Source organism: Camelina sativa, chromosome 15, assembly GCF_030686135.1.
Source record: "Camelina sativa cultivar CO46 ecotype springtype chromosome 15, ASM3068613v1".
Lineage (NCBI taxonomy): Eukaryota > Viridiplantae > Streptophyta > Magnoliopsida > Brassicales > Brassicaceae > Camelina > Camelina sativa.
This window is the reverse complement of record NC_141894.1, coordinates 12,243,742-12,269,341: the sequence shown is the minus strand read 5'-3', so window position 1 is coordinate 12,269,341 and position 25,600 is coordinate 12,243,742. Positions and strand designations below refer to the sequence as shown.

Genomic DNA, 25,600 nt, shown 5'->3' with positions numbered 1-25,600 from the left:
TCCGGGGGATTCCGTGAGTGTGGCAGGAGGGGGCGGTGTTGATGCTCCAGTGGCCGGTGATGCTAGGGTCCCGGGTGTGGGGGTCCCAGCGGGTGGAGTCCCTGGTGTTGACTTTGCGGCTTTGCTAGCACAGGTGTTAGAGCGGTTACCACCAGTGGTACCGGCTCAGGCTCAGGTAGTGCCACCAGTGGTGGCAGAGGAGCGGCAGCCAGTGGCTGCGGATGCGGGGGTCCATGCTCGTTATCTTAGCATGTTGACAGAGATGGGTCGGTTGCGTACAGAGCAGTTTTCGGGAGGTGTAGATCCTACTGCTGTGGATGCGTGGAGGACGAGAGTGGAACGTAACTTCCATACTCTGAGATGTCCTGAGGAGTTTTGGGTGGACATAGGGGTCTACTTTTTGAGTGGTGATGCTGAGTTGTGGTGGAGATCTGTGGCTGCTAGGAGGGTGCAGCGGGAGATGACTTGGGCTGACTTCGTTTTGGAGTTCAACCGAAAGTATTTTCCTAGAGAGGCATTGGATCGTTGGAGGTGCAGTTCTTTCAGTTGTCTCAGGGGACACGGTCAGTGCGGGAGCTGGACTTGGAGTTTAGTCAACTTCTTTGTTATGGAGGTCGGGCTATGGAGCCTGAGGAGGCTCAGATCAGGAGGTTCTTGAGGGCTCTACGTGATGACTTGAGAGTTCACTGTAGAGGGAGGAGTTATGCTACGCGTGCAGAGCTGGTTGAGACTGCAGCACAGATTGAGGAGGATATCCGCGCACAGTCAGTGGCGGTAGCTCCAGCAGTTCAGCCTAGTAAGGCTCAGCAGCAAGGTGGTTCTAGCAGGGGCGGTAGGCATGCTCAGGGAACCAAGAGGAAGTGGGAGGCTACGCAGAAGCCAAGTGGTGCGGGTTGCTTCGGTTGTGGGAGCAGGGATCACAGGGTTGCTAGTTGTCCCAAGAGGAGTGTTCCGACGGCAGGACCTCGGGTATGTTATCACTGTAGGGAGACAGGGGACATCAGGCCTTTTTGTCCCAAGTTGCAGCCGGCAGCAGTGGCAGCGTTGCAGTAGGTGCAGCCTGGAGGTCAGCAGGTGGCACAGATTGAGCAGGCGCCACGAGTTTACACGACAGCTGAGACTGGTGGAACCAGTGCCGGGGCGATCACAGGTATATTTTCTGGTACTTTAACTTTGTGAATTTTAGTAGGTTCAGATTGTATATGTTTCCTGTGATTAAGTGTTAGGTTCTCAACACATGAGGTTTGTGTAGGGACCTTGTTGGTGGGCGGGTTTAAGTCCTATGTTATGTTTGATTCTGGAGCTTCGCATAGCTTCATTACTCTAGAGTGTGCGGGGATCAGCGGGGATCCTGGAGAGCGTGCAGGAGTTGTCAGAGTTGCGGGAGGCGAGTTTCTGAGAGTGATTGGACGAGCCAGAGGAATTGATATTCAGATCGCAGGAGAGTCATGGTCAGCAGATTTGCTTATCAGTCCAGTGGAGCTGTATGACGTTATTCTCGGGATGGATTGGTTGCATCGACATAGGGTGCATTTGGATTGCCATCGGAGTAGAGTGGAGTTTGAGCGTTCAGGAGGGAAGTTGGTATTCCAGGGTATTAGACCGACTTCGGGGAGTCTCGTGATCTCAGCCATTCAGGCTGGGAAGATGATCGAGAAGGGTCGTGAGGCTTATTTGGTTACTATATCTATGCTAGAGTCAGTGGGGAAGTCTACGGTTAGCGGTATTCCGGTAGTGGAGGAGTTTGAGGAACCGGGGACGATGCCGTTATCCAAGGCTCCTTACAGGATGGCTCCAGCAGAGATGGCAGAGCTGAAGAAGCAGCTAGGGGATTTATTGAGTAAGGGATTCATCCGTCCTAGCGTATCACCGTGGGGAGCGCCGGTGTTGTTTGTGAAGAAGAAGGATGGAAGTTTCAGGTTGTGCATTGATTATCGGGCAATAATCTAGATTGGTGGGGGAGAATTGTAACACCCGCAAACCAATTTTTGGTATTTTGGTAAGGGTGTCGATCGACACCTTCTCGTGAGGCATCGATCGACACCAGTTGTGGCCGGTTTGGTCGGTTCGTTTTTAATTGTCCGGTTTGCGTGGTTGGTTTAGGGAATCCCTAAAATCGAGTTTTAGAGGAAGAAAACGACCTAGGGTCGTGTTGTTTTGGGTTTTCTGCTGTTTTTAGAGAAAAATAAAAGAGAGAGTAGTTCTTGAGCTTTCTGAGAGAGATTGGTGAGATTCCTTGCTGTTCCTGAGAGATCTAAGGCTGGAGAGGTGCTAGAAGCTTGCTAGGAGTGAGGGATTCGTTCTATTTGGTCAGAAACTTTCTGCAGAGAGGTGAGTGCATGACCATGGCTTATCTAAGCTAAGATCTCTAGATTTTATGTGATTTGGTGCTTATGTGGTTATTTCTTTGAGTTCTCTATGGTATTTCGTCGCTGTTTTGGCTGGGTTTAGCCTCTGGGAGTGCAAGGAGCGGATTGGAGCAGATTGGAGGCGAGATTCGAAGTTTTTGATTGAAGGAAATCGCTGCTTGGCAATGGTGTCGGTCGACACCAGTTGGGGTGTCGGTCGACACCAACGCGAGGACGGCTCGAGACTTTGGCGAGTGTCGATCGATGCCATGTGGAGGTGTCGGTCGACACAAACTAGGGTTTTCGGGAGTGTCGGGCAGGGTGTCGGTCGACACCAGATTGTCAGTGTCGATCGACACCAGATTGTTAGTGTCGATCGACACCATCTGGTGTCGGTCGACATCCTTCTTTCAGCTACGACGGATTGCTGTGTGCTTTGTATATTGCCTGGTTTGTTTTATTGATTGTTGTTTGTGGCATGTAGAGATCTTATTGCTTGTGTGTATAGCCCAGTAGATGGGAGGATTGCCTCACTGAGTGTTTATCAAATACTCATGCATCTCAATTTGTGTTTGTGGTGCAGGTAAAGGCAAAGTGTGATCGTGGAATCAAGGCAATGAAGAGGAGGATGTTCTAGGGACTCGATTGGATGTTGTCTGGCATTGCTAGGTTGCTAGAGTTGGGTCATTAGATTGCTAGGTTGCTGGTTCCTTGTTTCTTGTTGTTTGGTATTGGGATATTGCCTTTGCTATAATATTGGTTTGTTATTGGTTATTATTGGTTTATTATTGGATATTGATTATGTTATTCCGTTGTTGAGTGTGTTGGTGGTTAGGTGGCTAGTGGGTATGGGACCACTAGCTGTAGTTTATTTTATTATATTATATTTATTATTCATTATTAAAAAAAAAAAGGTCGGTCGTTTCACCATGCGAGAATCTCCGAGAGGGAAAGAGCCGCATGTGTACCCAAAACTAGAGAAATGTAACCTCATGGTTTTGATGAGAGATCAAACCATTGGAGTGTTAATTTTTTTAAGTCATGCGAGAATCTCAAGGACGGAAAGAGGCACATGCATGTGATAAATTTGGGGTGGTAATGCATGCAAAATTTTTATAATGAGAAATTAACTTGGGGTTAAAAGAATTTGGGGATGGGTGCATATAGGTTGCATGCATGAGTAGAGATTCTTACGCTGCATGAATGTTTCTTGCTACTTAAGTCTTGTGTGTGATGTTTGGTTGATTGCTTGTGTGTGACGCTTGTTTATCTTGCGTATTTGTGTGGTTATACTTAATTCTTGGAGTTGTTTGACTTAGAGTTAAGTGCTTGTCCTAGATAATCCGCAAGTTAAATGTCTCGGTTCGTAGCTAGAGGTCGATCTCTGTTCCTGACATGTGATATGGAAGTCCGGTGAGCTAATCCAGAGGGATTTCATGGCAGGAAAATTTGGTGTCTAGCTAGCTACTAGCCCGACTGCTGCATGAAGATGCAGCCATGAATACCCGGTTTTTTTACGTGGAGGTAACAACGCGGAGGATTTGGGTGTGTCCGGTTGGTTGCCTTTGTGGTATCAATGCGGAAGAGTGTTGGGTCGGAACAGAGGATCGAAGGGCCCTAGGTTGTTGTGGTGTTCCCCTAGGATGTTTGTTTCCCTAGGATATGGTGTGGTTGTTTAACTACGGCGTGGATCCCTAGTGTGTGGCGTGGATACCAAGTGAGTCAAGGTGTAGACGAGTCAAGTGTCTTGATTGTTCCTAGACTTGATTGTGTGTGCTTGATTGGCTGCTTTTTTACGCTTCTGCATTGCGTGCTTTGATTGCTTGCTGATTGGGGATAGGAATTGGGGGTAGTTTGATGGGGAAGGATAGCATGTTAGAGGGTTACCCAACTCACTGAGTAACCTTAGATTACTCACTCCTCTCCACAAATATTTTTCTGTCCTGCAGGGGAGACTAAGTGGGTAGAGTTGAGGGTTAAAGAACCGGATAGGGTGTTTTCGTGTTGTGTTGCAAAATCTATGTTTTCTTAACATGTTTTTCCTCGAAATGGGTCCAACTGTTTTACTTTCGTGTTTTGTTGATTTGTAAACATTATACTTAAGTAATAAATCGAATTATTTTTCATATATATATTCGAACAAGTGAAAGTGGTACGGTCTAGTCCGGACCAGCACAACGCCGCATGCGTTCCATGGGTTGAAAAGCCTAAGGGACGTACGTAGCGGGTAGGCGGCTGCCGGTGGACTGGCTGGGGATCCTAATTTGTTGATGGAACCTCGGCCGGATCGCAGGCAGTTCTCCTCTATGTGACGATCTCTGGGCCGGTCTGCGGTTTGTCTGGCCATGTGGACGGTTAGTTTTTGAGTTATATTTCTAAACACTAATAAAGAAGAGTTATTTTTTTATAAACACTTTTGTGCTTAAGAAACTTTATACACTTGGCCTCTCTTTTCATATGTGGAATCTCATACGCTTATTACTGCAAAGAGTGTACACTTGCCTCTCTTTTCATATGTGGTTCACTTTGGATAGGAAGGGGATTACCAGTTGGACTCTCGTCATCTACTCTTCCTTCTCTTCCAGCTGAGGAGTCCTATGTTATGAAAAGTGATACTGAGATATACCCACATAAGAATACTTCACTTGAGGTGAACTTTGCTTTCTTTCTAAACTTTCAATGATGTAAATGATCTCTTCGATCTCATCATTACTTATTCATACCAATTTTTATGTAATGGAATAGTTAGGTGTCGTTAAAAAGATTGTAGTCAAAGTTTCCGTTTTTGTGTTGTGAAATATTCTAAAATCACCCACAGTTTAATAATAAATCTCACATAATCACATTTCATATTCTTGACTAAAAAATATAAAAACTTTAAAATATAATTAAATTTTCTAAATGCTCACTCAAATCTTTCAAAATTTTAAAATATTGGTGTAAGAAATTCTTGAATAACCCTTAATCTTGTAAACTATAACACTTAATCTTGTTTATTGTATCCATTAGTTATCAACAATTTTCAAACTTACACTGATTATTTATGGTTATGTTCTATTCTCTAACATTTTAATGCACTTTTCTCTTTTATTTATGGTTTCTTTGATTATTTTCTATTGTTTCATAAATAATTTCATAAATTTGCACGGAAAATTTTCAAATATTAATTATCTACAATTGTTCACTTAGGGAGGTTTATTGCTATTCTATTCAATCACTATTTAAAAAAAAAATCAAAAACATATGTTATTAGTTTTTTGACTTATGAAAACTAGTTTCATTTAAACTATGTATCATTTGTTTAGTGATTTGTTTTTGGATTTTAAAATTTACAATATATTTTTTGGATTTTAATGAATTTGAAAGTGTAAAAACATAAAGATCCAAATCCGTGTGTAAAACATATTATTTCAAAATTTATAACTATCGATAATATCTAAATCTTATATGGATTTACAAATCAATTAATCAATAATAATGTAATAGAAATATACTCAAACTACATCATATGGTCTTTTTTTTGCTAAATAAAATAATAAATTCACGTTAAATAAGGGAAAATTCAAAAAAAAAAAAAAAAAAAAAAAAAAAAAAAAAAAAAAGACACACATTCAAGTTACTTTAGAACTTGGTATAGTAAGGACTTGTGGGGTTAATAAAAGAGTAAAGCTCATACCTAAAGTTACAACTTGGACTCAAAACTCTTACTCCTTGTTTATGTTTCCAGCAATCTTGATAATGGATAATGTAATATTTTATACACTCTTGACAACCTTTAACTGTTAAGCCACCCGAACACTGCACCATTCCGTATAAATTCTTCTTACCGAGTCTCTTCTCTCCTGCCGCATACCGCACCGGCGTTTTGACTCCTTTTATGTTTTCATCTATTTTAGTAATGGCTAAACTTGTCAGATTGTAGAGCAGAAACAACCTATTTTCAAAAGAAATTGAATCGCCGCTCAAGTTCTTCACGCTGGGCATACAGAAGTTGTCATCATAATTGATCTGCCCTATAGTATTGAACCTAGAAAACTCCACAATACATTGGTCGTACCATATTACCGCCCCCCTATCTCTTGGACATCTCTTACGAAGAAGCTGTCATACACATTTTGCATATCAACGTCACAATCAATATCAACATTGCATGGACTAATTTACATATAAATACAGTTTCTTTCTATATTTATATGTCAGACATCAACAAAAATGACATGTGTGCATATTTATACATTATGTGACAGCTTATTAGTAATACGTATTGAAGTGATGTCACCTCAGAACTGGCATTGATAACGCAGGTGCCGCACTTGGGCCCGCGAGAGTCGACACGGCACTGGTAGGTGATGGCGATCATATCAGGTTCTTTACCCATGGCCGTGAAGCCCCAACCGTAATGAAAATTATATGAACCGTCCGAAAAGCTTTTGATGAGTTCATTGAAGGCTTTCTCGTACTGGCTTCCCGGCTTGTATTGCCCTTCGCTGACTAAGCATTTGTGATGCAGATACGCATTGGTACGATTTAGTGAAGAAACACTGTGTAAGAGGAGGAGTTGTGTGGCCGCAACGACCAAGATAGGGATTAGAACGAGGCGTTTTGATACAGAGGATGAAGAATGCATTATTTTGGATTTTAATTTTTATTTTGTTTCCTCAAGGAGTTCTTATATATATATAGTTAGAGTTGAGACTGTGATATTTATGTAGGAGACTCGGAGAAACTTTTGTGGCAACAAGAGGGCCGACGAAAAAGTAAAGCTCCATGGTGTGACTGAGTTCAAACAATTACAATCACACGATTGTACGATTACGACCCGAAATGAAGGGGTTGTTGGTTTCTATAATTACAAGATTCTTTGTGTTTTTTTTCTGGAACATGATCTATTCCAATTTTTAGAATTCATCTAATAATAGGTCATATCATTTTTTTCAAGTATTATTATTATTTTGTTCTAATTCTTAAGTACAACAAAATGGGCAACTTCACTAGTCAAAGAATTGGTTTTTTTCTTGGAGAAAAAGTGGGTTGAAGTTCTATGACTTAGTCTAAGTCTCAATCTGCTATTTGGTAAAAATGTCTAAGGCTACATGAGCTTTTGTTACCTTCTGAGAACAAAACTGATCTTCTACTACCCTCAGAAGTCTGTTAAGGTACCTTGTTTTGTTATTTAATCTGAGGTTAATGCCTCTGGAATCTGTTTCAATCACCTGATGAGGATAAACCAATTGTGAACAGTGTACGGTATCTTCTTAGAGTCTACTTTAAATTTTGTGTGATAGTCAAAGCTGTTGTTGTATTGATGTAGATAATGTATCACAAGATATAATTGAGACTCAGAATTTTAGATAACAGTTTATTCATAGGTTAGTTGAGGAGAAACTGACAGTAATAGAACATTTGAGCACTAAACTGCAAATTCCTGTTTTAGTTATAAAACCTTTGGACTTGGATCAACTCATGATTCTGAGAAATTTCATAGGTGTTTGCAAGATCTAATATGCTCTGTAAGTTGTGCTGATCAGATACAGGGATATTCATCATAGCAGACCATGAAATTCCTAGAATGTATAGAGGATTAACACTCTGTCTGAACAAAGATTTGATGGAAAACATTTGTCTATCATGCCAATTCATATTGGGGATCTCGTAAAACGTTGCTGTGAAGGAGGAGGTCAAAGAGCTAAGGAGTGGTATTATTTTACATTTCATTCTAAAAGAAGTACCAGTTGTTTGTAAAAAAAACAGAGTAATGTGACTGGTACATCTGCAACAGAGAGCCCTGAAAAATAATAACAAGAGAATGCACAAATATTCGTGTTTAAAAAGTCAAGTGATATTGCTGATAGAAATCAGGAGATTCAACAGAAGATCGTTCATATCATCAAACTGTGAAGATCATTCATGTATGTTAGATCTAAGCTCTAACATAGTGTATCATTCAAAATCAAAAAAAAAAATACTTCATACACTCACTCATGTCCATGCACTCTCCAAAGAGGATACCAATATGTAAAGTATTTCAAAGTGGCAACAGCATATTAATAAAGAAAAGATACAATTGAAAGCTACTAATAAATGATCTGAGTATACGATATATTACATGAAAATATAATTTTTCTAACTACAGTTGGCGACTATATATTTAGTCACCAAAAATTGCTACTAATGAGCTACTATTAAGCAATTTTTTGAAACTGTAACATTGTGGTCGTACATCAGTCGCTTTTTGCAACCAAAGATAATAGCCAGTAAAATAGTAGTAAATTAGCTACTAATTGATAACAATATTGCAGATGGGAAACGTTAGTCGCGTGAAATAGACGCTAATTTGGATTGAACTTTAATATAGTTTTATTCATGTCATGTAAGTGTTTTCAAACTTACCCTGATTACATATGGTTATGTTCTATTTTCTACAATTTTGATGCACTTTCCTCTTTTATTTATGGTTTCTTTTATTATTTTCTATTATTTCATAAATAATTTCCTAAATTTATACAGAAATTTTTCTAATATTAATTATCTAGGGATTGTTCACTCAGAGAGGTTTTATTTGTTTAAGGAAATGGATTTGTAAAAATTTTAAACAAAAATTATGTACTATTTAATCACTATTTTAAAAGTACATCAAAATCATATGTTATTAGTTCTTTGACTTATGAAAACTAGTTAAAACTATGTGTTATATGTTTAGTGATTTGTTTTTAGATTTTAATGAATTTGGAAGTGAAAAAACATAAAAATCCAAATGTGTGTGTAAAACATATTATTTCAAAATTTATATCTATTAACTTATATTGATAAAGATATATCTAAATCTTATATGGATCTACAAATCAATTAATCAATCCCTTATATATTAATAGAGGAACATTTTGGCAAAAAAACTGAGGTGCCAGCATTACAGAGCTCAGTGCACATTCTATAAATTAACCCTCAAATCATCAACTAATTTACAAATATCTGCCATTGTTTTTATTTAAAACAGAATTTTTAAAAAAAATAATGATACCTAGATGTGTATTGAACGTATAATCTCTACTAACACCTATAAATACATTCATCTCACTAAAGTATATATTACCACCTACCTCATCACCAAACAACTCCATTGTTCTAAAAAATCCTTCTTTTAACAGTGTTTCTCAGGTCAATCTAAAAGTTCCACATGGAACTGAATCCTCTAAAAATTTAGAGAATCGGACTCTTCAAAAAGTTGATGTGTCGCCGCCGGAAAGTTCTATGCAATTTTTAGCAAAATACCATTAAATTTGTCTACTTAATTACATTAACATGCTATTATATTTATTAAAAAGATAATTAACTGAATAATAATTAGATATGTCATCATTTCTCATACAAATTTAAATATTACATATTAAGACTAATTAAATAATTACATACTATTTTAAGATAAAATTATACTAAAATTTACTTACAAATATACAAGTCAAAATTATATTGATTTATTAAAATCAATATAAGTTATATTCTAAAAAGGCTATAAAAACATATCAATTAATATAAATTTAATAAAAATAAAGAACATATAACTTATTAAACATATAAGTAACATAATAATATAAACACGAAATTTTATTTTTTATGTTAGTATTATTACCATAATAATTTAAATAACAAGCTTTCGATAGTTATTATAATTGATTATAAAAAAGTATACTACCCCTGAATTATCTTCAACTCATTAAAAAAAATCCTAATAAATATAGATTTATATATTTACATAAATAAGCATAAAAATGACAACAAATTAGGGGATATCATGATGTGTGATTATTTATATATATCTAAGTATGTAAACTAATTAATCTCAACATTTAGTGTGAATATTCATTAAAAATGGAAGTATTGATAACCGAATAGGAATATAAATTCTATTTTATATTCATCTATGTGCTATTAAAAAGGAATGAGATAATAACCCTTATTATTATAAATAAACTTAGTACCCAAAAAAAATCATAATATATTTAAAATGAGTGATTATTAGATTATGCAAAATTGTTATAGTTACTCGATAAACTATAAATATAAATTTGATTTTTAAAACACAAAAAATATATATTGCCATAAATTGTAACATTTTATAAATATTTTCTTTACCACCTTCACATATTTTAATTAATTGGGTCATAATGGTTTTTTGGTAATAATCCATCATTTATAGAAAATATTAACAAATTGACTAACTCAAAAGATTTAAATAAACTCATCAAAAATAGTATGTCAATAAATTAGATTATCTTCAGTAAATTTAGTTTAAAATCTGATTGTTACTAACATATAATAAAATTAAATAATAAACTACCGAGTAATGTGGTATATGTTGTTATGATTACATAAGAAACATACAAAATTGTTATGATTACAAAATAAGACATAAGAAGATATGAATTTGATTTTTAAACCACACAAAAGACATGTTGCAATAAATAGTAATATTTTATCAATATTTTCTCTATCAGAAAACCTCTTACACATTCAAAGATTTCACGAATGAAACGTGTTTTGAATAAAAAAAATAAAAAAATTTAGTTACATATTATGTTTGACGCAAACAGATATTGGTTCTAGGATAATAATTTTTTTTTAAATCGATTTATCCCGCACATAGTACGGGTTGTTACCTAGTAATAACGTAATAGAAATACACTCAAACTACATCATATGTTTTTTTGCTAAATAAAACAATAAATTCACGTTAAATAAGGGGAAATTCAAAGTAAGAAAATAAAAATAAAAAAAGATACACACATTCAAATTACTTTAGAACTTGGTATAGTAAGGACTTCTGGGGTTAATAAAAGGGTAAAGCTCATACCTAAAGTTACAACTTGGACTCAAAACTCTTACTCCTTGTTTATTTCTCCAGCAATCTTGATAATGGATAAGGTAATATGTATAACACTCTAGACAACCTTTAACTGTTAAGCCACCCGAACACTGCACCATTCCGTAGAGATTCTTCTTACCGAATCTCTTCTCCCCCGCCGCATACCGCACCGGCGTTTTGACTCCTTTTATGTTTTTATCTATTTTAGTAATGGCTAAACTTGTTAGATTGTCGAGTAGAATCGACCTATTTTCAAAAGAAATTGAATCGTCGCTCAAGTTCTTCACGCTGGGCATACAGAAGTTGTCATCATAATTGATCTGCCCTATAGTATTGAACCTAGAAAACTCCACAATACATTGGTCGTACCATATTACCGCCCCCCTATATCTTGGACATCTCTTACGAAGAAGCTGTCATACACATGTTGCATATCAACGTCACAATCAGTATCAACATTGCATGCTAATTTACATATATTTATATGTCAGACATCAACAAAAATGACATGTGTGCATATTTATACATTATGTGATAGCTTATTAGTAATACGTATTGAAGTGATGTCACCTCAGAACTGGCATTGATAACGCAGGTGCCGCACTTGGGCCCGCGAGAGTCGACACGACACTGGTAGGTGATGGCGATCATATCAGGTTCTTTACCCATGGCCGTGAAGCCCCAACCGTCATGAAAATTATATGAACCGTCCGAAAAGCTTTTGATGAGTTCATTGAAGGCTTTCTCGTACTGGCTTCCCGGCTTGTATTGCCCTTCGTTGACTAAGCATTTGTGGTGCAGATACGCATTGGTAAGATTTAGTGAAGAAACACTGTTTACGAGGAGGAGTTGTGTGGCCGCAACGACCAAGATAGGGACTAGAACGAGGCGTTTTGATACAGAGGATGAAGAATGCATTATTTTGGATTTATTTTTTTATTTTGTTTCCTAAAGGAGTTCTTATACATATAGTTAGAGTTGAGACTGTGATATTTATGTAGGAGACTGGAGAAACTTTTGTGGCAACAAGAGGGCCGACAAAAAAGTAAAAGCTCCATTGTGTGACTGAGTTCAAACAATTACAATCACACATTGAACGCTTACGACCCGAAATAGAGGGGTTGTTGATTTCTATAATTACAAGATTCTTTGTTTTTTTTCTCGAACATGATCTATTCCAATTTTTAGAATTCATCTAATAATATATGTATATATGATCTATTTCAAACTTGGGTTTTTTCTGGGCAGATTTTTTTCGGGTTTGGGTTGGGCTGGGTTTTTAAACCCACGACAACATCCCTATATATATAGTAATCCACTAGTTAATTGAATAGTTATATATATTACATTCAAAAAAAAGAATAGTTATATATATATATATATCATTTTTTCAAGTATCCTATTATATTAATTGAGAAGTACAAATATGAAACTAACCTTAAAATGTGTAAAAAATTACATTCAATTGCCATATTAGAAAATTTTAATTAAGTTTAATCAATTAATTAAATAAATATAATTAATTAAAAATAAAAAAGCTGACAGATAAAATATAAAAAGATTGAGAAAAATAAAAGAAATCTATTCAAATCAAAACTAATTTGTACTTGAAAAAAATAAAAAAATAAAAAATAACTATTAATATAATAGAGTTTATATAATACTTATGATTAATAAAATGCAGATTTTTTTCTACATATGTTGTGATTTGAACTTTAAAAAGAAAAGATATATTACTCAATCTATGAAAATAAAATGTGTGTTTTAATTTTCACATTGGCGGATTGGTAAAACTAAATATATATAGCTGATAAATTAGTAAATTTTATTTGTTCATAATTGTAATATTAAAATTACTACTTCATATTTCACAAAATAATGATGCAAATACAACAAACAAACAATATAAAACTATAATATATATAAGTCAAAAATTAAATACTATAACATTCTAAAATAATTAGTATGCAAAAAACATATATAGATTTACAGAACAATTAAAAATAAATATTATCTCAAACAAAATATTTTAAAAAAAAACAATAATTTTATTATTTTATTATAATTTTTGTTTAAATGTTGACCCGTGCTTTAAGCACCGGATATTCCCTAGTTCTTATTATTATTATTATGTTCTAATTCTTAAGTAAATAAGTACAACAAAATGGGCAACTTCACTAGTCAAAGAATTGTTTTTTTCTTGGATAAAAAGTGGGTTGAAGTTCCGTGACTTAGTAAGTCTCAATCTGCTATTTAGTAAAAATTTCTAAGGCTACATGAGCTCTTGAGGGATCGAGGATTTATTGATCTGGAGATTTACTCTCAGGCCACAGTCTCAGGTGTTCTCTCGTCTCATAGGCGTCGGCATCATTGTGTTGATGTATTAAACAAAATAGAAGAGGTGATTAAAAAAGTGAGATGTTGAGGAGTTTGTATGGAGGCAGATCAGGTTCTTTGGATTTGGTCAGATGGTAAACTACAAACCCAAATTCTCCTCACGTGATACATGGCTTCAAACCCGGACCTCAGGGCAGTCTAGAGACTGGTTTAAGGCTATCTGGTTTTTGGAATCAACTCCAAAGCACGCGTTCCTAGCGTGGCTAACTATTCAGAATCGTTTGACAATGACAACGTGTGACAGGTTGTCTATATGGAATGCAGCAATCTCTACGTCATGTGTGTAAGTGTGTTTTGTCATGAGCCTATATATGGAGTCCCGCAATCACTTATTTTTCTCTTGCACCTACTCTTCGAAAACATTCTCTCACTCTTCTCAAATATAATTGAATCGACAACTTCGATTAGTTAAGACTAGTTTTGGGGTTACCCAATGCGTTGACGACTTTCTTAGTCTTGTTTATTTTATCCTAAAAATTGGAGTATTAATCATTTTCAAACTTACTACTATGATTAAATATAGTTATGTTCTATTTTCTAACATTTTAATGCAATTTTCTTCTTTTTATTTACGGTTTATGTGTGAGGTAAACCCGCACCCAGTCTAAATGGTAGAAAGTACACAAGAAAGTATCGCGAATTGGTTTTCTTTATTGATTTAAGAACAACATCGACAATGATTACAAGAGATAGCTAACCAGTCTAAAAAAAGTTATGATTTTTCAGTACGAGTCGAACCTAGTGTTTCTCTCATTTCAGTCATGCCACATTTGACGGTTTCATGCGGTATATATATCGAGAGATCTCCTACTTCCGATGTGTTCATTTTCCTTAATTCTTCGGGAGTGAGTTATTCGAATAGCCATATCTTTTCGTTGATTGATTGCCGAGTTGATCGGGCTTGGTTCGGTTTAGGTTGGCACTAGCCAAACCAACAATTTAGTCGATTTTGGGTACTCGTAGTTTACGTCGGATTACCCGAGTGGTACTAAACTACTCGTCTACTCCCCTACAGTTTCCTTGAATATTTTCTATATAAAATATTATATTAATTTCATAGAATAAATTTAGAAATGTACACTGAAAATTTTCAAAAATTGATTATCTAGAATTGATTACTAAAAGAAATATACTCTTAACTATCTCATATTATCTTTTGCTAGAGAATTCTATAAATTCACGTTAAGTAAGGGAAATTTAAAGTTTAAAAATAACAAAAATACATATTCAAATTACTTTAGAAACTTGGTATAGTAAGGACTCTTAGCGCTAATAAATGGGTAAAGCTCATACCTATAGCTACAACTTCTACTCAAAACTCTTACTCCTTGTTTAGGTTTCCAGCATTCTTGAAAATGCGTCAAATAATATGAGATGCACTCTTCACAACCCCTACCAGATAAGTCAGCCGAACACTGCACCATTCCATACAGATTATTCCTCCCGAATCTCCTCTCCCCCGCCGAGTACAGCACCGGCTTCTTGACACCTTCTATTTTTTTATCTATCTTAGTGACGGCCAATTTTGTCAGATTACTGAGGAAAGCCACCCTATCGAAAAAATTAATAACATCGTTGCTCAAGTTCTTAGCGCTGGTCAAACAGAAGTTGTCATCATAATTGATCTGCCCTGTAGTATCGAACGAAGAAAACTCCACAAGACATTGGTCGTACCATATTAGTGCCCCTTTATCTTTCGGACATTTCTTACGAAGAAGCTGTCATATACATTTCGCATATCAACGCCACAATAAATATCAACACTGCATGGACTAATTTACGTATAAGATATATTTTTGTCAGATCTAAACAAAAATAACATGTTTGTGTGTGCATATTTATACATTATGTGGCAGAATATTAGTAATAATACGTACTGAAGTGATGTTACCTCAGAACTTGCAGTGACAATGCAGGAAGCGCACTTGGGCCCGCGAGAGTCGATACGGCACTGGAAGGTGATGGCGACTATATCAGGCTCTTTACCATAGGCTGTCACGCCGAAACCAGTACGAAAACCATACGAATCTTTTGGTTTATCCGAGAAGCCTTGGATGATATCAATGAGGGCTTTCTCATAGTCGCTTCCCGGTTTATATTTCCCTTGGTTGACTAAGCATTTGTGCTGAAGATACGCATTGGTAAGATTTAGTGAAGAAACGCTGCGTAAGAAGAGGAGTTGTGTGGCCACCACGACCAAGATAGGGACCAGAATGAGGCGTTTTGATACAGAGGATGAAGAATGCATTGTTCTGGATTTATTGTGTTTTTTTTTTCAATAGAAGTGTTCTTATATATATTTAGTGTTGAGACTGTGATATATATGTAGGAGACTCGGAGGAACTTTGTGGCAACAAGAGGGCCTACGAAAAAGTAAAAGCTCGAAGGTGTGACTAAGTTCAAACAATTACAATCGCACGATTGTACGATGACGACCTGAATTGAAGGAGTTATTGATGATTTCTATATTTACAAGATTCTTTAGGCAACTACAAACTGGTGGAATGGCCAAGAATATAAGATAATCATTTGTAATATTAAATATCAGTCATAATTCAATTATTCTAACCGAAATAATATTCATGTTAATATCAATCTTTAGTAACGCTATTTTTTATTATTTTACAGTATGTACTAATCCTCTATTAAATTCAATAATCATACCATTTTTATTTATTTTTTTAATATTTTTTATTTTTTGAATACTAAAAGGTTCATGACCTAGACCCGTATAGAACCTATAGGTTGAAGTTATTGGACTTCACCATTATTGGAGAGGTGATTTCTAAATCTATATGAAATTGTAAATTCCAAAAATCAAAACACATAGATTTTGAATAACATGTTTTATCCTTGGATTTGAATCCTTCTATTTTACATTTTTAAATTCATCAAATTCATTTAAAACATAATGTGGATTTTGAAATCCAAAAACAAATCATTAAATGAATAACATGAGATTTTAACAAGTATTTGTAAATCATAGAACCAATAACACATAATTTTGAGAAGTATTTTAAAATCAATGATTGAATAACACATGATTTTTGTATGGATTTCCAAATCCATTAAAATCATAGAACCAATAACTCCCTTAGTCTGAGTTTCAATCTGCTGTTTGGTAAAAATGTTTAAGAGAAGTAATCAAGTAAACGTTATTTTCTTAATCATGTTGATGTTATTTATTATCAATTATTTCAACCAATTACCAAATTTAAATATAGATATGTTCTATTTTTCAAACATATTATACAATTTTTTTTTTACGATAACATTAGTTAAATGGGTTACAATTTATAGTTTCCTAGCTTAACTTATATCACTTTCATAGAATAATTTTAGAAATTTAGTATAAAAATAAATAAATCAAATAACAATTTTGATTTTTTTTCTGAAGCTCCTAGTATAAATTTATTTATTCAACTACATCATATAAATGAATTAATAAATTCTTGTAAAATAAAAGTCAAAAGTAACAAAAAGGAAAAAAAATGAATCGAAAACTTTGATTAATTAGGACTGGTCTTGGGGTTAACAAAAGGGTAAAGCTCAAACCTAAAGCTACAGCTTCCACCAAAAACTCTTGCTCCTTGTTTATCTCTATAGCAATCTTGATAATGCACGACCATATGTGACAAACACTCCCTACAACCCTTTTCATTTAAGTCAACCATACACTGCACCATTACGTATAGCTTCTTCTTCCCAAGCCTCTTCTCTCCTGCCGCATACATCGCCGGCTTGTCGTAATTTTTTATAATTTTTTGTTTTTTAGTGACGGCTACTTGTGTCATTTCGCCAACGAGGACCAAAAACGTCTTCTCAAAAGAAATCCGATCGCCGCTCACATTCTTCGCGCTCGTCATACAGAAACCATCATCGTAATTGATCTGCCCTGTAGTATCGAACGAAGAAAACTCGACAAAACATTGATCGTACCATATTATTGCCCCCTTGTCTCTCGGACATTTCTTACGAAGCTGTCAAATACATTTTGCATATCAACATTGCATGTAACCAAAACTGACGTTTCTGATCTATCTATACAGGTTCATATGTGAATATGATGGCTAACTTATACTATATATAAGTGACGGTACCTCAGATTGGGCGGTAGCAAAGCAGGAACGGCATTTGTTCCCGTAAGAGTCGCCACGGCACTGGAATGTTACGGAGGCCAAATCAGATTGCTCACCCAAGGCCGTCATGCTGTAACCAGTACGAAAAGCATATGTATCATTCGACAAGCTTTTGATGATCTTATTATAGTTTATGTCGTGCAAACTTCCCGGCTTGTATTTCCCTTGACTGACTAGACATTTGTGGTGCAGATACGCATTGGTCATGTTCAAGGACGAAACGGTGCGCATAAGGAACAGTTGTGTGGCTACCACGGCCAAAATAGTGACCAAAAAGAGGCGTTTTGATAGAGAAGATGAAGAGTACATTGTTTTCGATACTTTTATTATTATGTTTTCCCCAAACGGAGGTGTTTTCTAGTTTACTGTTTTTGGTTACCTTATAAGAAATTCTATTGATAAATTAAGTGTCTAGAATAAATGTTTATAGTTAACGGACATGAGAGAGGTGTTGGTATTTGCGGCGACAAGAGGGCCGAAGAAAGAGTAAAGGTTCAAAGGTGAGACTGAGTTCAAACTCTCACAGTCACACGATTGAAAACAATGAAGCCATGAAGGATTCCTTAAATTCTATAATTAACGAATTTTTATTTTTATTTTGGTTTTTAGTTAAAAATAGTTGCATAGTAAACCAAACCCATCAAGGAAGAAAATATAGTAAGAATTCCAAAGGACTCCAGGAGACAGATTAATTACTTCCAAATTATTCTCAACGATGATGGATTAACCAAAACTCAGAGTCAGATTTAACGAATTAATAAACTCTGAAGTCATATAAAACTCAGAATGTTATCCCATACTTATTTTTATTTTTATTTTTCAGCATTTTTTTTATTCTTTTGCTGAATATATTTTTCGTTTTCCCCACTCGAAAAACATCACCGACAACGTTGATATGATTTGAATTCATATGATAAATCTTAGTGTGGCTTCTCAGATAATTATCCTTTATTAATACTACATCATATGAATTTTCCAAAAATAAATATAATGTATTACGTAAAATAAAATCTATAAAATAATAATTTACACTAACACATACGCACACACACAAAAAGAAAAAAAAAATTGTAGCCACATTTTTTTCAGATTGCTTTAACTCTTCAAATAAGAATTAGGACCGGTCTTGGCATTAACAAAAGGGTAAAGCTCGTACCTAAAGTTACAGCTTCTACCCAAAACTCTCGCTCCCCTTTTACCACTTTTCCAGCAATTTTGAAACTGCAAGATATTATGTACGAGACACTCCTCATAAGCCTTAACAGATAAGTCATCCGTACATTGAACCATTCCGTACATATTTATCTTCGTCCCGAGCCTCTTCTCCCCAGCCCCGTACAGCGCCGGCTTGGTGGACTCTTTTAAGTTTTTGTTTTTTTCAGTGATGGCTACAGTTGTCAGATTGTCAAAGAGAGTATCCCACTTCAGTATGAAAGAAAACGGATCATCTCCCGTGTTCTTCGCGTTGGACATACAGAAACTGTCATCGTAATTTAGCTGCCCTACAGTATCGATCGAAGAAATCTCGAGAAGACATTGGTCGAACCATATTATTCCCCCTTTATATCTCGGACATCTCCTACGAAGCTGTCAAGCACATACGCTTTGCAAATTAATGCCAAAACCAACATCGACATTGCATGGACTCAAGATATATAGTTTTCTTGTCTATTATATATATTATTATCACTAAGACGTAACCAAAACGTACATGTATGCGTAACCAAAACACACAAATTTATACAAGTAAATATGTGTTAGCTAGCTAATCAATAATATTGAAGTGAAGTTACCCCGGCCATAGCTGAGGAAAAGCAGGAGCGGCACTTGGACCCGTAGGAGTCTCCCCGACACTGGAGAATGACGCTGACCAGATCTCGACCTTCACCAAAGGACATCATGTCGTAACCGCTAATAACATTTTCACCGACCGAGATGGAATGGATAATAGCTTCGAGGTTTTTCTCATGCACACTTCCCGGCTTATATTTTCCTTGACTGACCAAGCATTTGTGGTTCAGATACGAATTGGTCATGTTTAAAGATGAAACGCTACCTATAAGCAGCATTTCTGTGGCCATCACAGCCAATATATGGACCAAAAGGAAGCGTTTTGATACAGTAGATAAAGAGTACATTATCTTATTGTTTTGGATATTTTCTATGTGTTTTTATTTTTAGATGATTTGTTAAGACGGTGATGTTGAAGGAGACTAGGAGAGATTTGGATTTAATCAATGAAGTTTCTTATGGATTATAGAGTTTGTAACGGACAGGAGAGGAAAATTAGTATTTGCGGCGACAAGAGGGCCGAAGAATAAGTAAAAGTTCAAAGGTGTGACTGATTTCTTTCTCTTACAGTCGCACGATTTGTACAGTGACGACCTGACATGAAGGAATTGTTATTTTCTATAGTGACAAGATTCTTTGTTTTTTGGTCAAAAATAGTATAAGATTCCATATTACATATATATATATGTAACTCAAACAAACAAAAAGCATAGATTAAAAGAAGAAAAAGATGTTGATATCTACTTTTAAAGCAAGATCTTGAGATACTGAATTGCAACTCAAACAAACAAAAACAGAGTTTCATATTATACAAAAACGACCAAATCCATCGAGAAAAAAGAATCGTCAAAATGTTTAAAAAAAAAAACCCGGATTATTACGTACACTAGTTAGCTAGCTAATTAGTTCAATCATTTTCAACTAACTTACAATGATTAAATATAGTTTTTCAAACATAATAATGCAACGTGTTTCTTTTTAATTATGGTTTCCTTGATTACTATCTATAAATTTCTTTATATTCTAGAAATTTACAGAAAAATTTTACACGTTCAAAAATACATTATTTAGAATATATCTCTAGAGCGTTATAAAAATATTTAAACTACATAATATTTTTTTTTAAACAACTAAAAAGAAAAACCATATAAAATAAAATTTAAATTATACAGAAAAGAACAAACTCTAAAGCAATAAGCAAAAAAATATATATTTCCTTATATTTTTAGATTAGGACCGGACTTGGTACTACTTACAAAAGGGTAAAGCTCGAACCTAAAGTTACAGCTACTACCCAAAACTCTAGCTCCTTGTTTACCATGCCAGCAATCTTGAAATTTTACAGCTAAATATCCAACACATTTGCCACAAGTATTATTATATAAGTCACTCCTACACTGCACCATCCCGTACAACTTCTTCGTCCCAAAGCTTGTATCCCCCGCCCCATACAGATACTTATCGTTGTTGGCTTTACCTACCAAGTTTTCGAGGAAAGACAGCCACTTCTCACCGAACGAATCTACGTTCATTTTCTTCGCGTTGGACATACAGAAATCGTTATCTTTCTCAATCTTCCCTTGAGTATCGAACGAAGAAATCTCGAGAGTACATTGGTCGTACCATATTATTGCCCCCTTATTTCGCGGACATCTCCTACGAAGCTGTCATATACTACATTATTACATGTATAAATTTGTGCACACACACATACATGCCAATAGGGCCGGTCCTAGGATAATAGAGGCCTAAAGCAATTTTTATGTGTAGTTTTTCATATATATATATATATATATAAACTAGGATTTAACCCGCGGTACACCGCGGGATAATATTTTCAATTTATTAAAATTTATATTGTATTTATTTGTTATTTTATTATTGTTTTATTAATTTTAAAAATATAAAATTTTACAGGTATTTGATATAAGTATTCAAAGTATAGGATTTTTGTAGTGTTTTCAAGTTTTTACTCTGTGTGGTATATTGATATGTCTATATTTTGTCTCTCCTTAGCTTATTTTTATCATGCATTTAGCTAGGATAACTCATTGGTTTGCATCGTTTTCTAGTTTTTTTCTATACACTTTGCACGTCTAGGTAGCTCTTGCATCATCCTTGCATACATTGTGCATTTTGGAGTATTTCAGGTATTTAGGAAACGTTGGAAGCTATTCTCGTCCGAGCCATGGTCACCACCTTCATTCTCGTCCGAGCCATGGTCACCATCTTCGTTTCGTCCGAGCCATGGTCACCATCTTCATTCTCGTCCGAGCCATGGTCACCATCTTCATTCTCGTCCGAGCCATGGTCACCATCTTCGTTTCGTCCGAGCCATGGTCACCATCTTCATTCTCGTCCGAGCCATGGTCACCATCTTCGTTTCGTCCAAGCCATGGTCACCATCTTCATTCTCGTCCGAGCCATGGTCACCATCTCCGTCTCGTCCGAGCCATTGTCACCATCTCCGTTCCGTCCGAGCTATCCGTCCAAGCCATGCTCCTCAGCCTTCCATCCGAGCTATGATGACATTGGATTCCATTCGACGCACATGGACTTGATCGCACATGTCGGGAAGAAAGACGTTTGGTTTCACATGCTTCAGGAGATTACCGAACCGACGCTTTACCTTGTCGTTTTAAGTTTTAGGGCTTTCCATGTTGGACTACTATATATACATTTTGTTAAGTCTTTGCGGAGACATCTTATCTTTTAATCTCGTTTTCGTTCCCAGAAGGTTTTTAACCTAGCATCCAAAACACGTTCTCAGACTTGTATTCCGATATCGTTGAGATTTATTGAGATTTTGCATTTGATTCCTTCTACAAAGTTGTTAATCTTATTTTTATCTATCTTATTATGCTTGATTCAATGATTTCTGTGTTTGCATCCTTGACTATGATTTTCGGATCTGAGTAGTGTGGTAGTTCCTGAGGATGGGATAGATTAGGTGGAGGATCTTAGGATGTAGAGTGTTTAAGCTTTGATTGTAAAATTCCCTTCTGGACTAGAGTTAGAATTACTTGTTTCTCTCTGATCAATTGGAACTAGGTTCGAGACATTTCCGCACCCAAAAGGTGTTTGATGAAATGTCTGACCAACTAGTGCCAGAGACTTACGTTCCTAGCCTAAGAGATTAGTTGTCTAGGATGTTTGTTGACACGAATGAACTTGTCTGTCATGCCTGCTCGACCACGTTTCTCTAGCGAGAGCTAGGTATGGAAGTGGTTGCGTCTGAGTAGCTTTTGCCAAGAGATTGGATTAGCTAAGTTGTGATGTTCATTGTTTAGGGATACTTTGCTTATGGTATGTTAAACACTCCTTAGACTAGAATACTCCACCGACATCAATTACCCCATCCTTAGGACTTCTTTCTTTCTGATTTTATTACATTCTTGGAACTGTTTCATTTGTTCATGCTTAGAATCGTTTGCGTTTTTATTCACTTTCGCTTCTTGTCATGCATTCTTGTTTCTTGTTCTGTGACTCATTTCCATTTCGCATTTTGATCATTCTAGGACTCTTAGATAAAAACACTCTTTGAATTGGCTTAACTTGTGATTCCTTGATTGCATCTTGATTGCTAGCAACATCCCATTTGGATTGACACCTTAAATACTACAACACTTAAGGTTAATTGAACCTGCTAGGAGACATAAAAAATCTTAGTATCAATTTGGCGCCGTTGCCATTTGGGATTCGTATTGTTACATTTGAGATTTCAAGTTTTGCAAGATTAAGTTCTGTTACACTTATCATTCTGAGTACTGACTTGTTTTGGTTGTTTGCTTGTTTGTTTTGCATCTCAGGAACCTGTTGATTGCAACCTTGCATGCACACCAGATCAAGAGGGCATCAGAATCTCCTTCCTGTGATCGACGAAATCAACCGGTTGCAACGCCCACGACAAGCTCGTCAACCCGTTGAGCATCTCGCACACGTCACTATGGAACAACAGCATGAACCACATCAGGGACCGCGAAACATTGGTGCTGGGGATGCACCGAACACTCACACTCAACGTGCTGGAATCGTCCCTCCCGCCGTGCCGAACAACAACTTCGAGATCAAAAGTGGTCTGATTACCATGATCCAAGGAAACAAGTTTCACGGGTTGCCTATGGAGGATCCACTCGACCACTTGGACGAGTTCGACCGTCTTTGTGGTCTCACCAAGATCAACGGCGTGAGTGAGGATGGTTACAAGTTGCGCCTCTTCCCTTTCTCCCTGGGAGACAAGGCTCATCAATGGGAGAAAAACCTTCCCAAGGGCTCAATCACCACCTGGGATGGCTGCAAGAAGGCATTCTTGGCCAAGTTTTTCTCTAACTCCAGAACGGCACGTCTCAGGAATGAGATTTCCAGTTTCACTCAGAGGAGCTCAGAATCATTCTGTGAAGCCTGGGAGCGTTTCAAGGGTTACCACAGCCAGTGTCCACACCATGGTTTCAGCAACGAGTCACTGCTGAGCACTCTATACCGTGGTGTACTTCCAAAAATCCGCATGCTGCTTGACACTGCTTCCAACGGTAATTTCTTGAACAAAGAGGTTGAGGAAGGATGGCAATTGGTTGAGAATCTCGCCCAGTCAGACGGCAACTACAATGAGGATTATGACCGCACATTTCGCGGCGACGCTGGGTCTGAAGAGAAGTACAAGAAGGACCTCAAGAATGTAAATGAGAAGCTTGACCGTATCTTGCTGAGCCAGCAGAGGAGCGTCCACTTCGTCTCTGAGGACGACCCTTTCCAAGTTCCAGATGGGGAGGGTGAGCAGAGTGAAGAGATCAGCTATGTTCAGAATCAGGGTGGCTACAACAAAGGTTACAACCCCTACAAGACGAATCCCAATTTGTCTTACCGAAGTACCAATGTTGCTAATCCACAAGATCAGGTGTACCCTCCTCAACAACAACAGCAAGGGCAACAAAAACCTTTTGTGCCTTACAATCCGGGATTCGCTCCAAAACAACAGTTCCAGCAGGGTTACCAAGCTCCCTCGGGACCACCGCCAGGATTCCGCCCTCAACCAGTTCAGCCTACACCAACCCCAGATCAAGAACTGAAGCATATGATGCAACAAATTCTTCAGGGTCAAGCTAGCGGTTCCATGGATACTGCAAAGAAGTTCGCTGACCTAAGTCAGCGGATGGAATGTTCCTACAATGATCTGAACGTCAAATTCGAAACTCTGAATTCGAAGATAAGGTACATGGAGGGCCAATCGGTTTCTACTTCTGCACCAAAGCCTGGCCAATTCCCAGGTAAAGCTGTTCAGAACCCCAAGGAGTTTGCCAATGCCATTACGCTAAGAAGTGGGAAAACATTGCCTCCCAGGCAAGGAGTACCAGACGTCACTGAGGACAGTGCGGAATTAGATGGGGAGGATTTTGGTCAGGATGACACTCAGATGGAGAACCCCGTCGAGGCAGTCAAAGATCCAATCGAGCCAGTGAAGCAATCCGAGCCTGAAGCTGTTAAGGAGCCTGCTGTTCCTGAAGACAGACCTGCGAAGTTCATCCCTCCACCGTACAAGCCTCCTCTACCATTTCCAGTGAGGTTCAAGAAGCAGCTTACTGAGAAGTACAAAGCCTTGTTCGAAAAGCAAGTCAAGGAGATTGAGTTGAGAATGCCATTGCTAGATGCATTCGCACTTGTTCCTCACTACCAGAAATTCCTCAAGGACTTGGTGATGGAGAGATCAAAAGAAGTTCAAGGCATGGTGGTACTAAGTCTTGAGTGCAGTGCAATCATCCAGAAGAAGGTTGTACCCAAGAAGCTCAAAGATCCTGGATCATTCACTCTTCCCTGCTCCATTGGACCCATGTCTTTTGAGAGGTGCTTATGTGATCTTGGCGCTTCAGTGAATCTGATGCCATTCTCTGTGGCTAAGAGGTTGGGTTTCACAAGGTTTAAGGGATGCGACATCTCCCTCATCCTTGCAGATAGATCAGTGAGACTTCCACATGGTATCTTAGAGGACTTACCTGTCAGGATCAGAGACGTGGAAGTACCAACTGACTTCGTGGTTCTGGAGATGGATGAAGAACCTAAAGATCCTCTGA

General features: G+C 36.8%; 5 protein-coding genes and 1 non-coding gene across 6 annotated transcripts; all 6 read right to left on the bottom strand.

Moving 5' to 3' along the window:
* Positions 1-5,906: 5,906 nt before the first annotated feature.
* Positions 5,907-7,010, bottom strand: LOC109129209 (cysteine-rich repeat secretory protein 18-like). The gene is made up of 2 exons (XM_019236937.2): positions 6,628-7,010; positions 5,907-6,449 (listed from the first exon to the last, which is right to left on the bottom strand). The coding sequence occupies exons 1-2, from the start codon at positions 6,973-6,975 to the stop codon at positions 5,970-5,972; spliced, it is 828 nt and encodes a 275-aa protein (XP_019092482.1). The 5' UTR covers positions 6,976-7,010; the 3' UTR covers positions 5,907-5,969.
* Positions 7,011-10,943: 3,933 nt separating this feature from the next.
* On the bottom strand, positions 10,944-12,150 carry LOC104746638 (cysteine-rich repeat secretory protein 18-like). The gene is made up of 2 exons (XM_010468160.2): positions 11,779-12,150; positions 10,944-11,621 (listed from the first exon to the last, which is right to left on the bottom strand). Exons 1-2 carry the CDS (start codon positions 12,124-12,126, stop codon positions 11,142-11,144), a joined length of 828 nt encoding a protein of 275 aa, XP_010466462.1. The 5' UTR covers positions 12,127-12,150; the 3' UTR covers positions 10,944-11,141.
* Positions 12,151-14,772: 2,622 nt separating this feature from the next.
* On the bottom strand, positions 14,773-15,895 carry LOC104746637 (cysteine-rich repeat secretory protein 18-like). Its single transcript, XM_010468159.2, has 2 exons — positions 15,497-15,895; positions 14,773-15,323 (listed from the first exon to the last, which is right to left on the bottom strand). Exons 1-2 carry the CDS (start codon positions 15,851-15,853, stop codon positions 14,838-14,840), a joined length of 843 nt encoding a protein of 280 aa, XP_010466461.1. The 5' UTR covers positions 15,854-15,895; the 3' UTR covers positions 14,773-14,837.
* A 1,093-nt stretch (positions 15,896-16,988) lies between these two features.
* On the bottom strand, positions 16,989-18,141 carry LOC104746636 (cysteine-rich repeat secretory protein 18-like). The gene is made up of 2 exons (XM_010468157.2): positions 17,706-18,141; positions 16,989-17,585 (listed from the first exon to the last, which is right to left on the bottom strand). Exons 1-2 carry the CDS (start codon positions 18,051-18,053, stop codon positions 17,115-17,117), a joined length of 819 nt encoding a protein of 272 aa, XP_010466459.1. The 5' UTR covers positions 18,054-18,141; the 3' UTR covers positions 16,989-17,114.
* Positions 18,142-18,679: 538 nt separating this feature from the next.
* On the bottom strand, positions 18,680-19,965 carry LOC104746635 (putative cysteine-rich repeat secretory protein 17). The gene is made up of 2 exons (XM_010468156.3): positions 19,538-19,965; positions 18,680-19,331 (listed from the first exon to the last, which is right to left on the bottom strand). The coding sequence occupies exons 1-2, from the start codon at positions 19,880-19,882 to the stop codon at positions 18,840-18,842; spliced, it is 837 nt and encodes a 278-aa protein (XP_010466458.1). The 5' UTR covers positions 19,883-19,965; the 3' UTR covers positions 18,680-18,839.
* Positions 19,966-23,877: 3,912 nt separating this feature from the next.
* Positions 23,878-23,984, bottom strand: LOC147926542 (small nucleolar RNA R71). The gene has a single exon (XR_015583132.1). It is a non-coding gene; the product is annotated as a small nucleolar RNA R71 (small nucleolar RNA).
* Between the last annotated feature and the right edge of the window lie 1,616 nt (positions 23,985-25,600).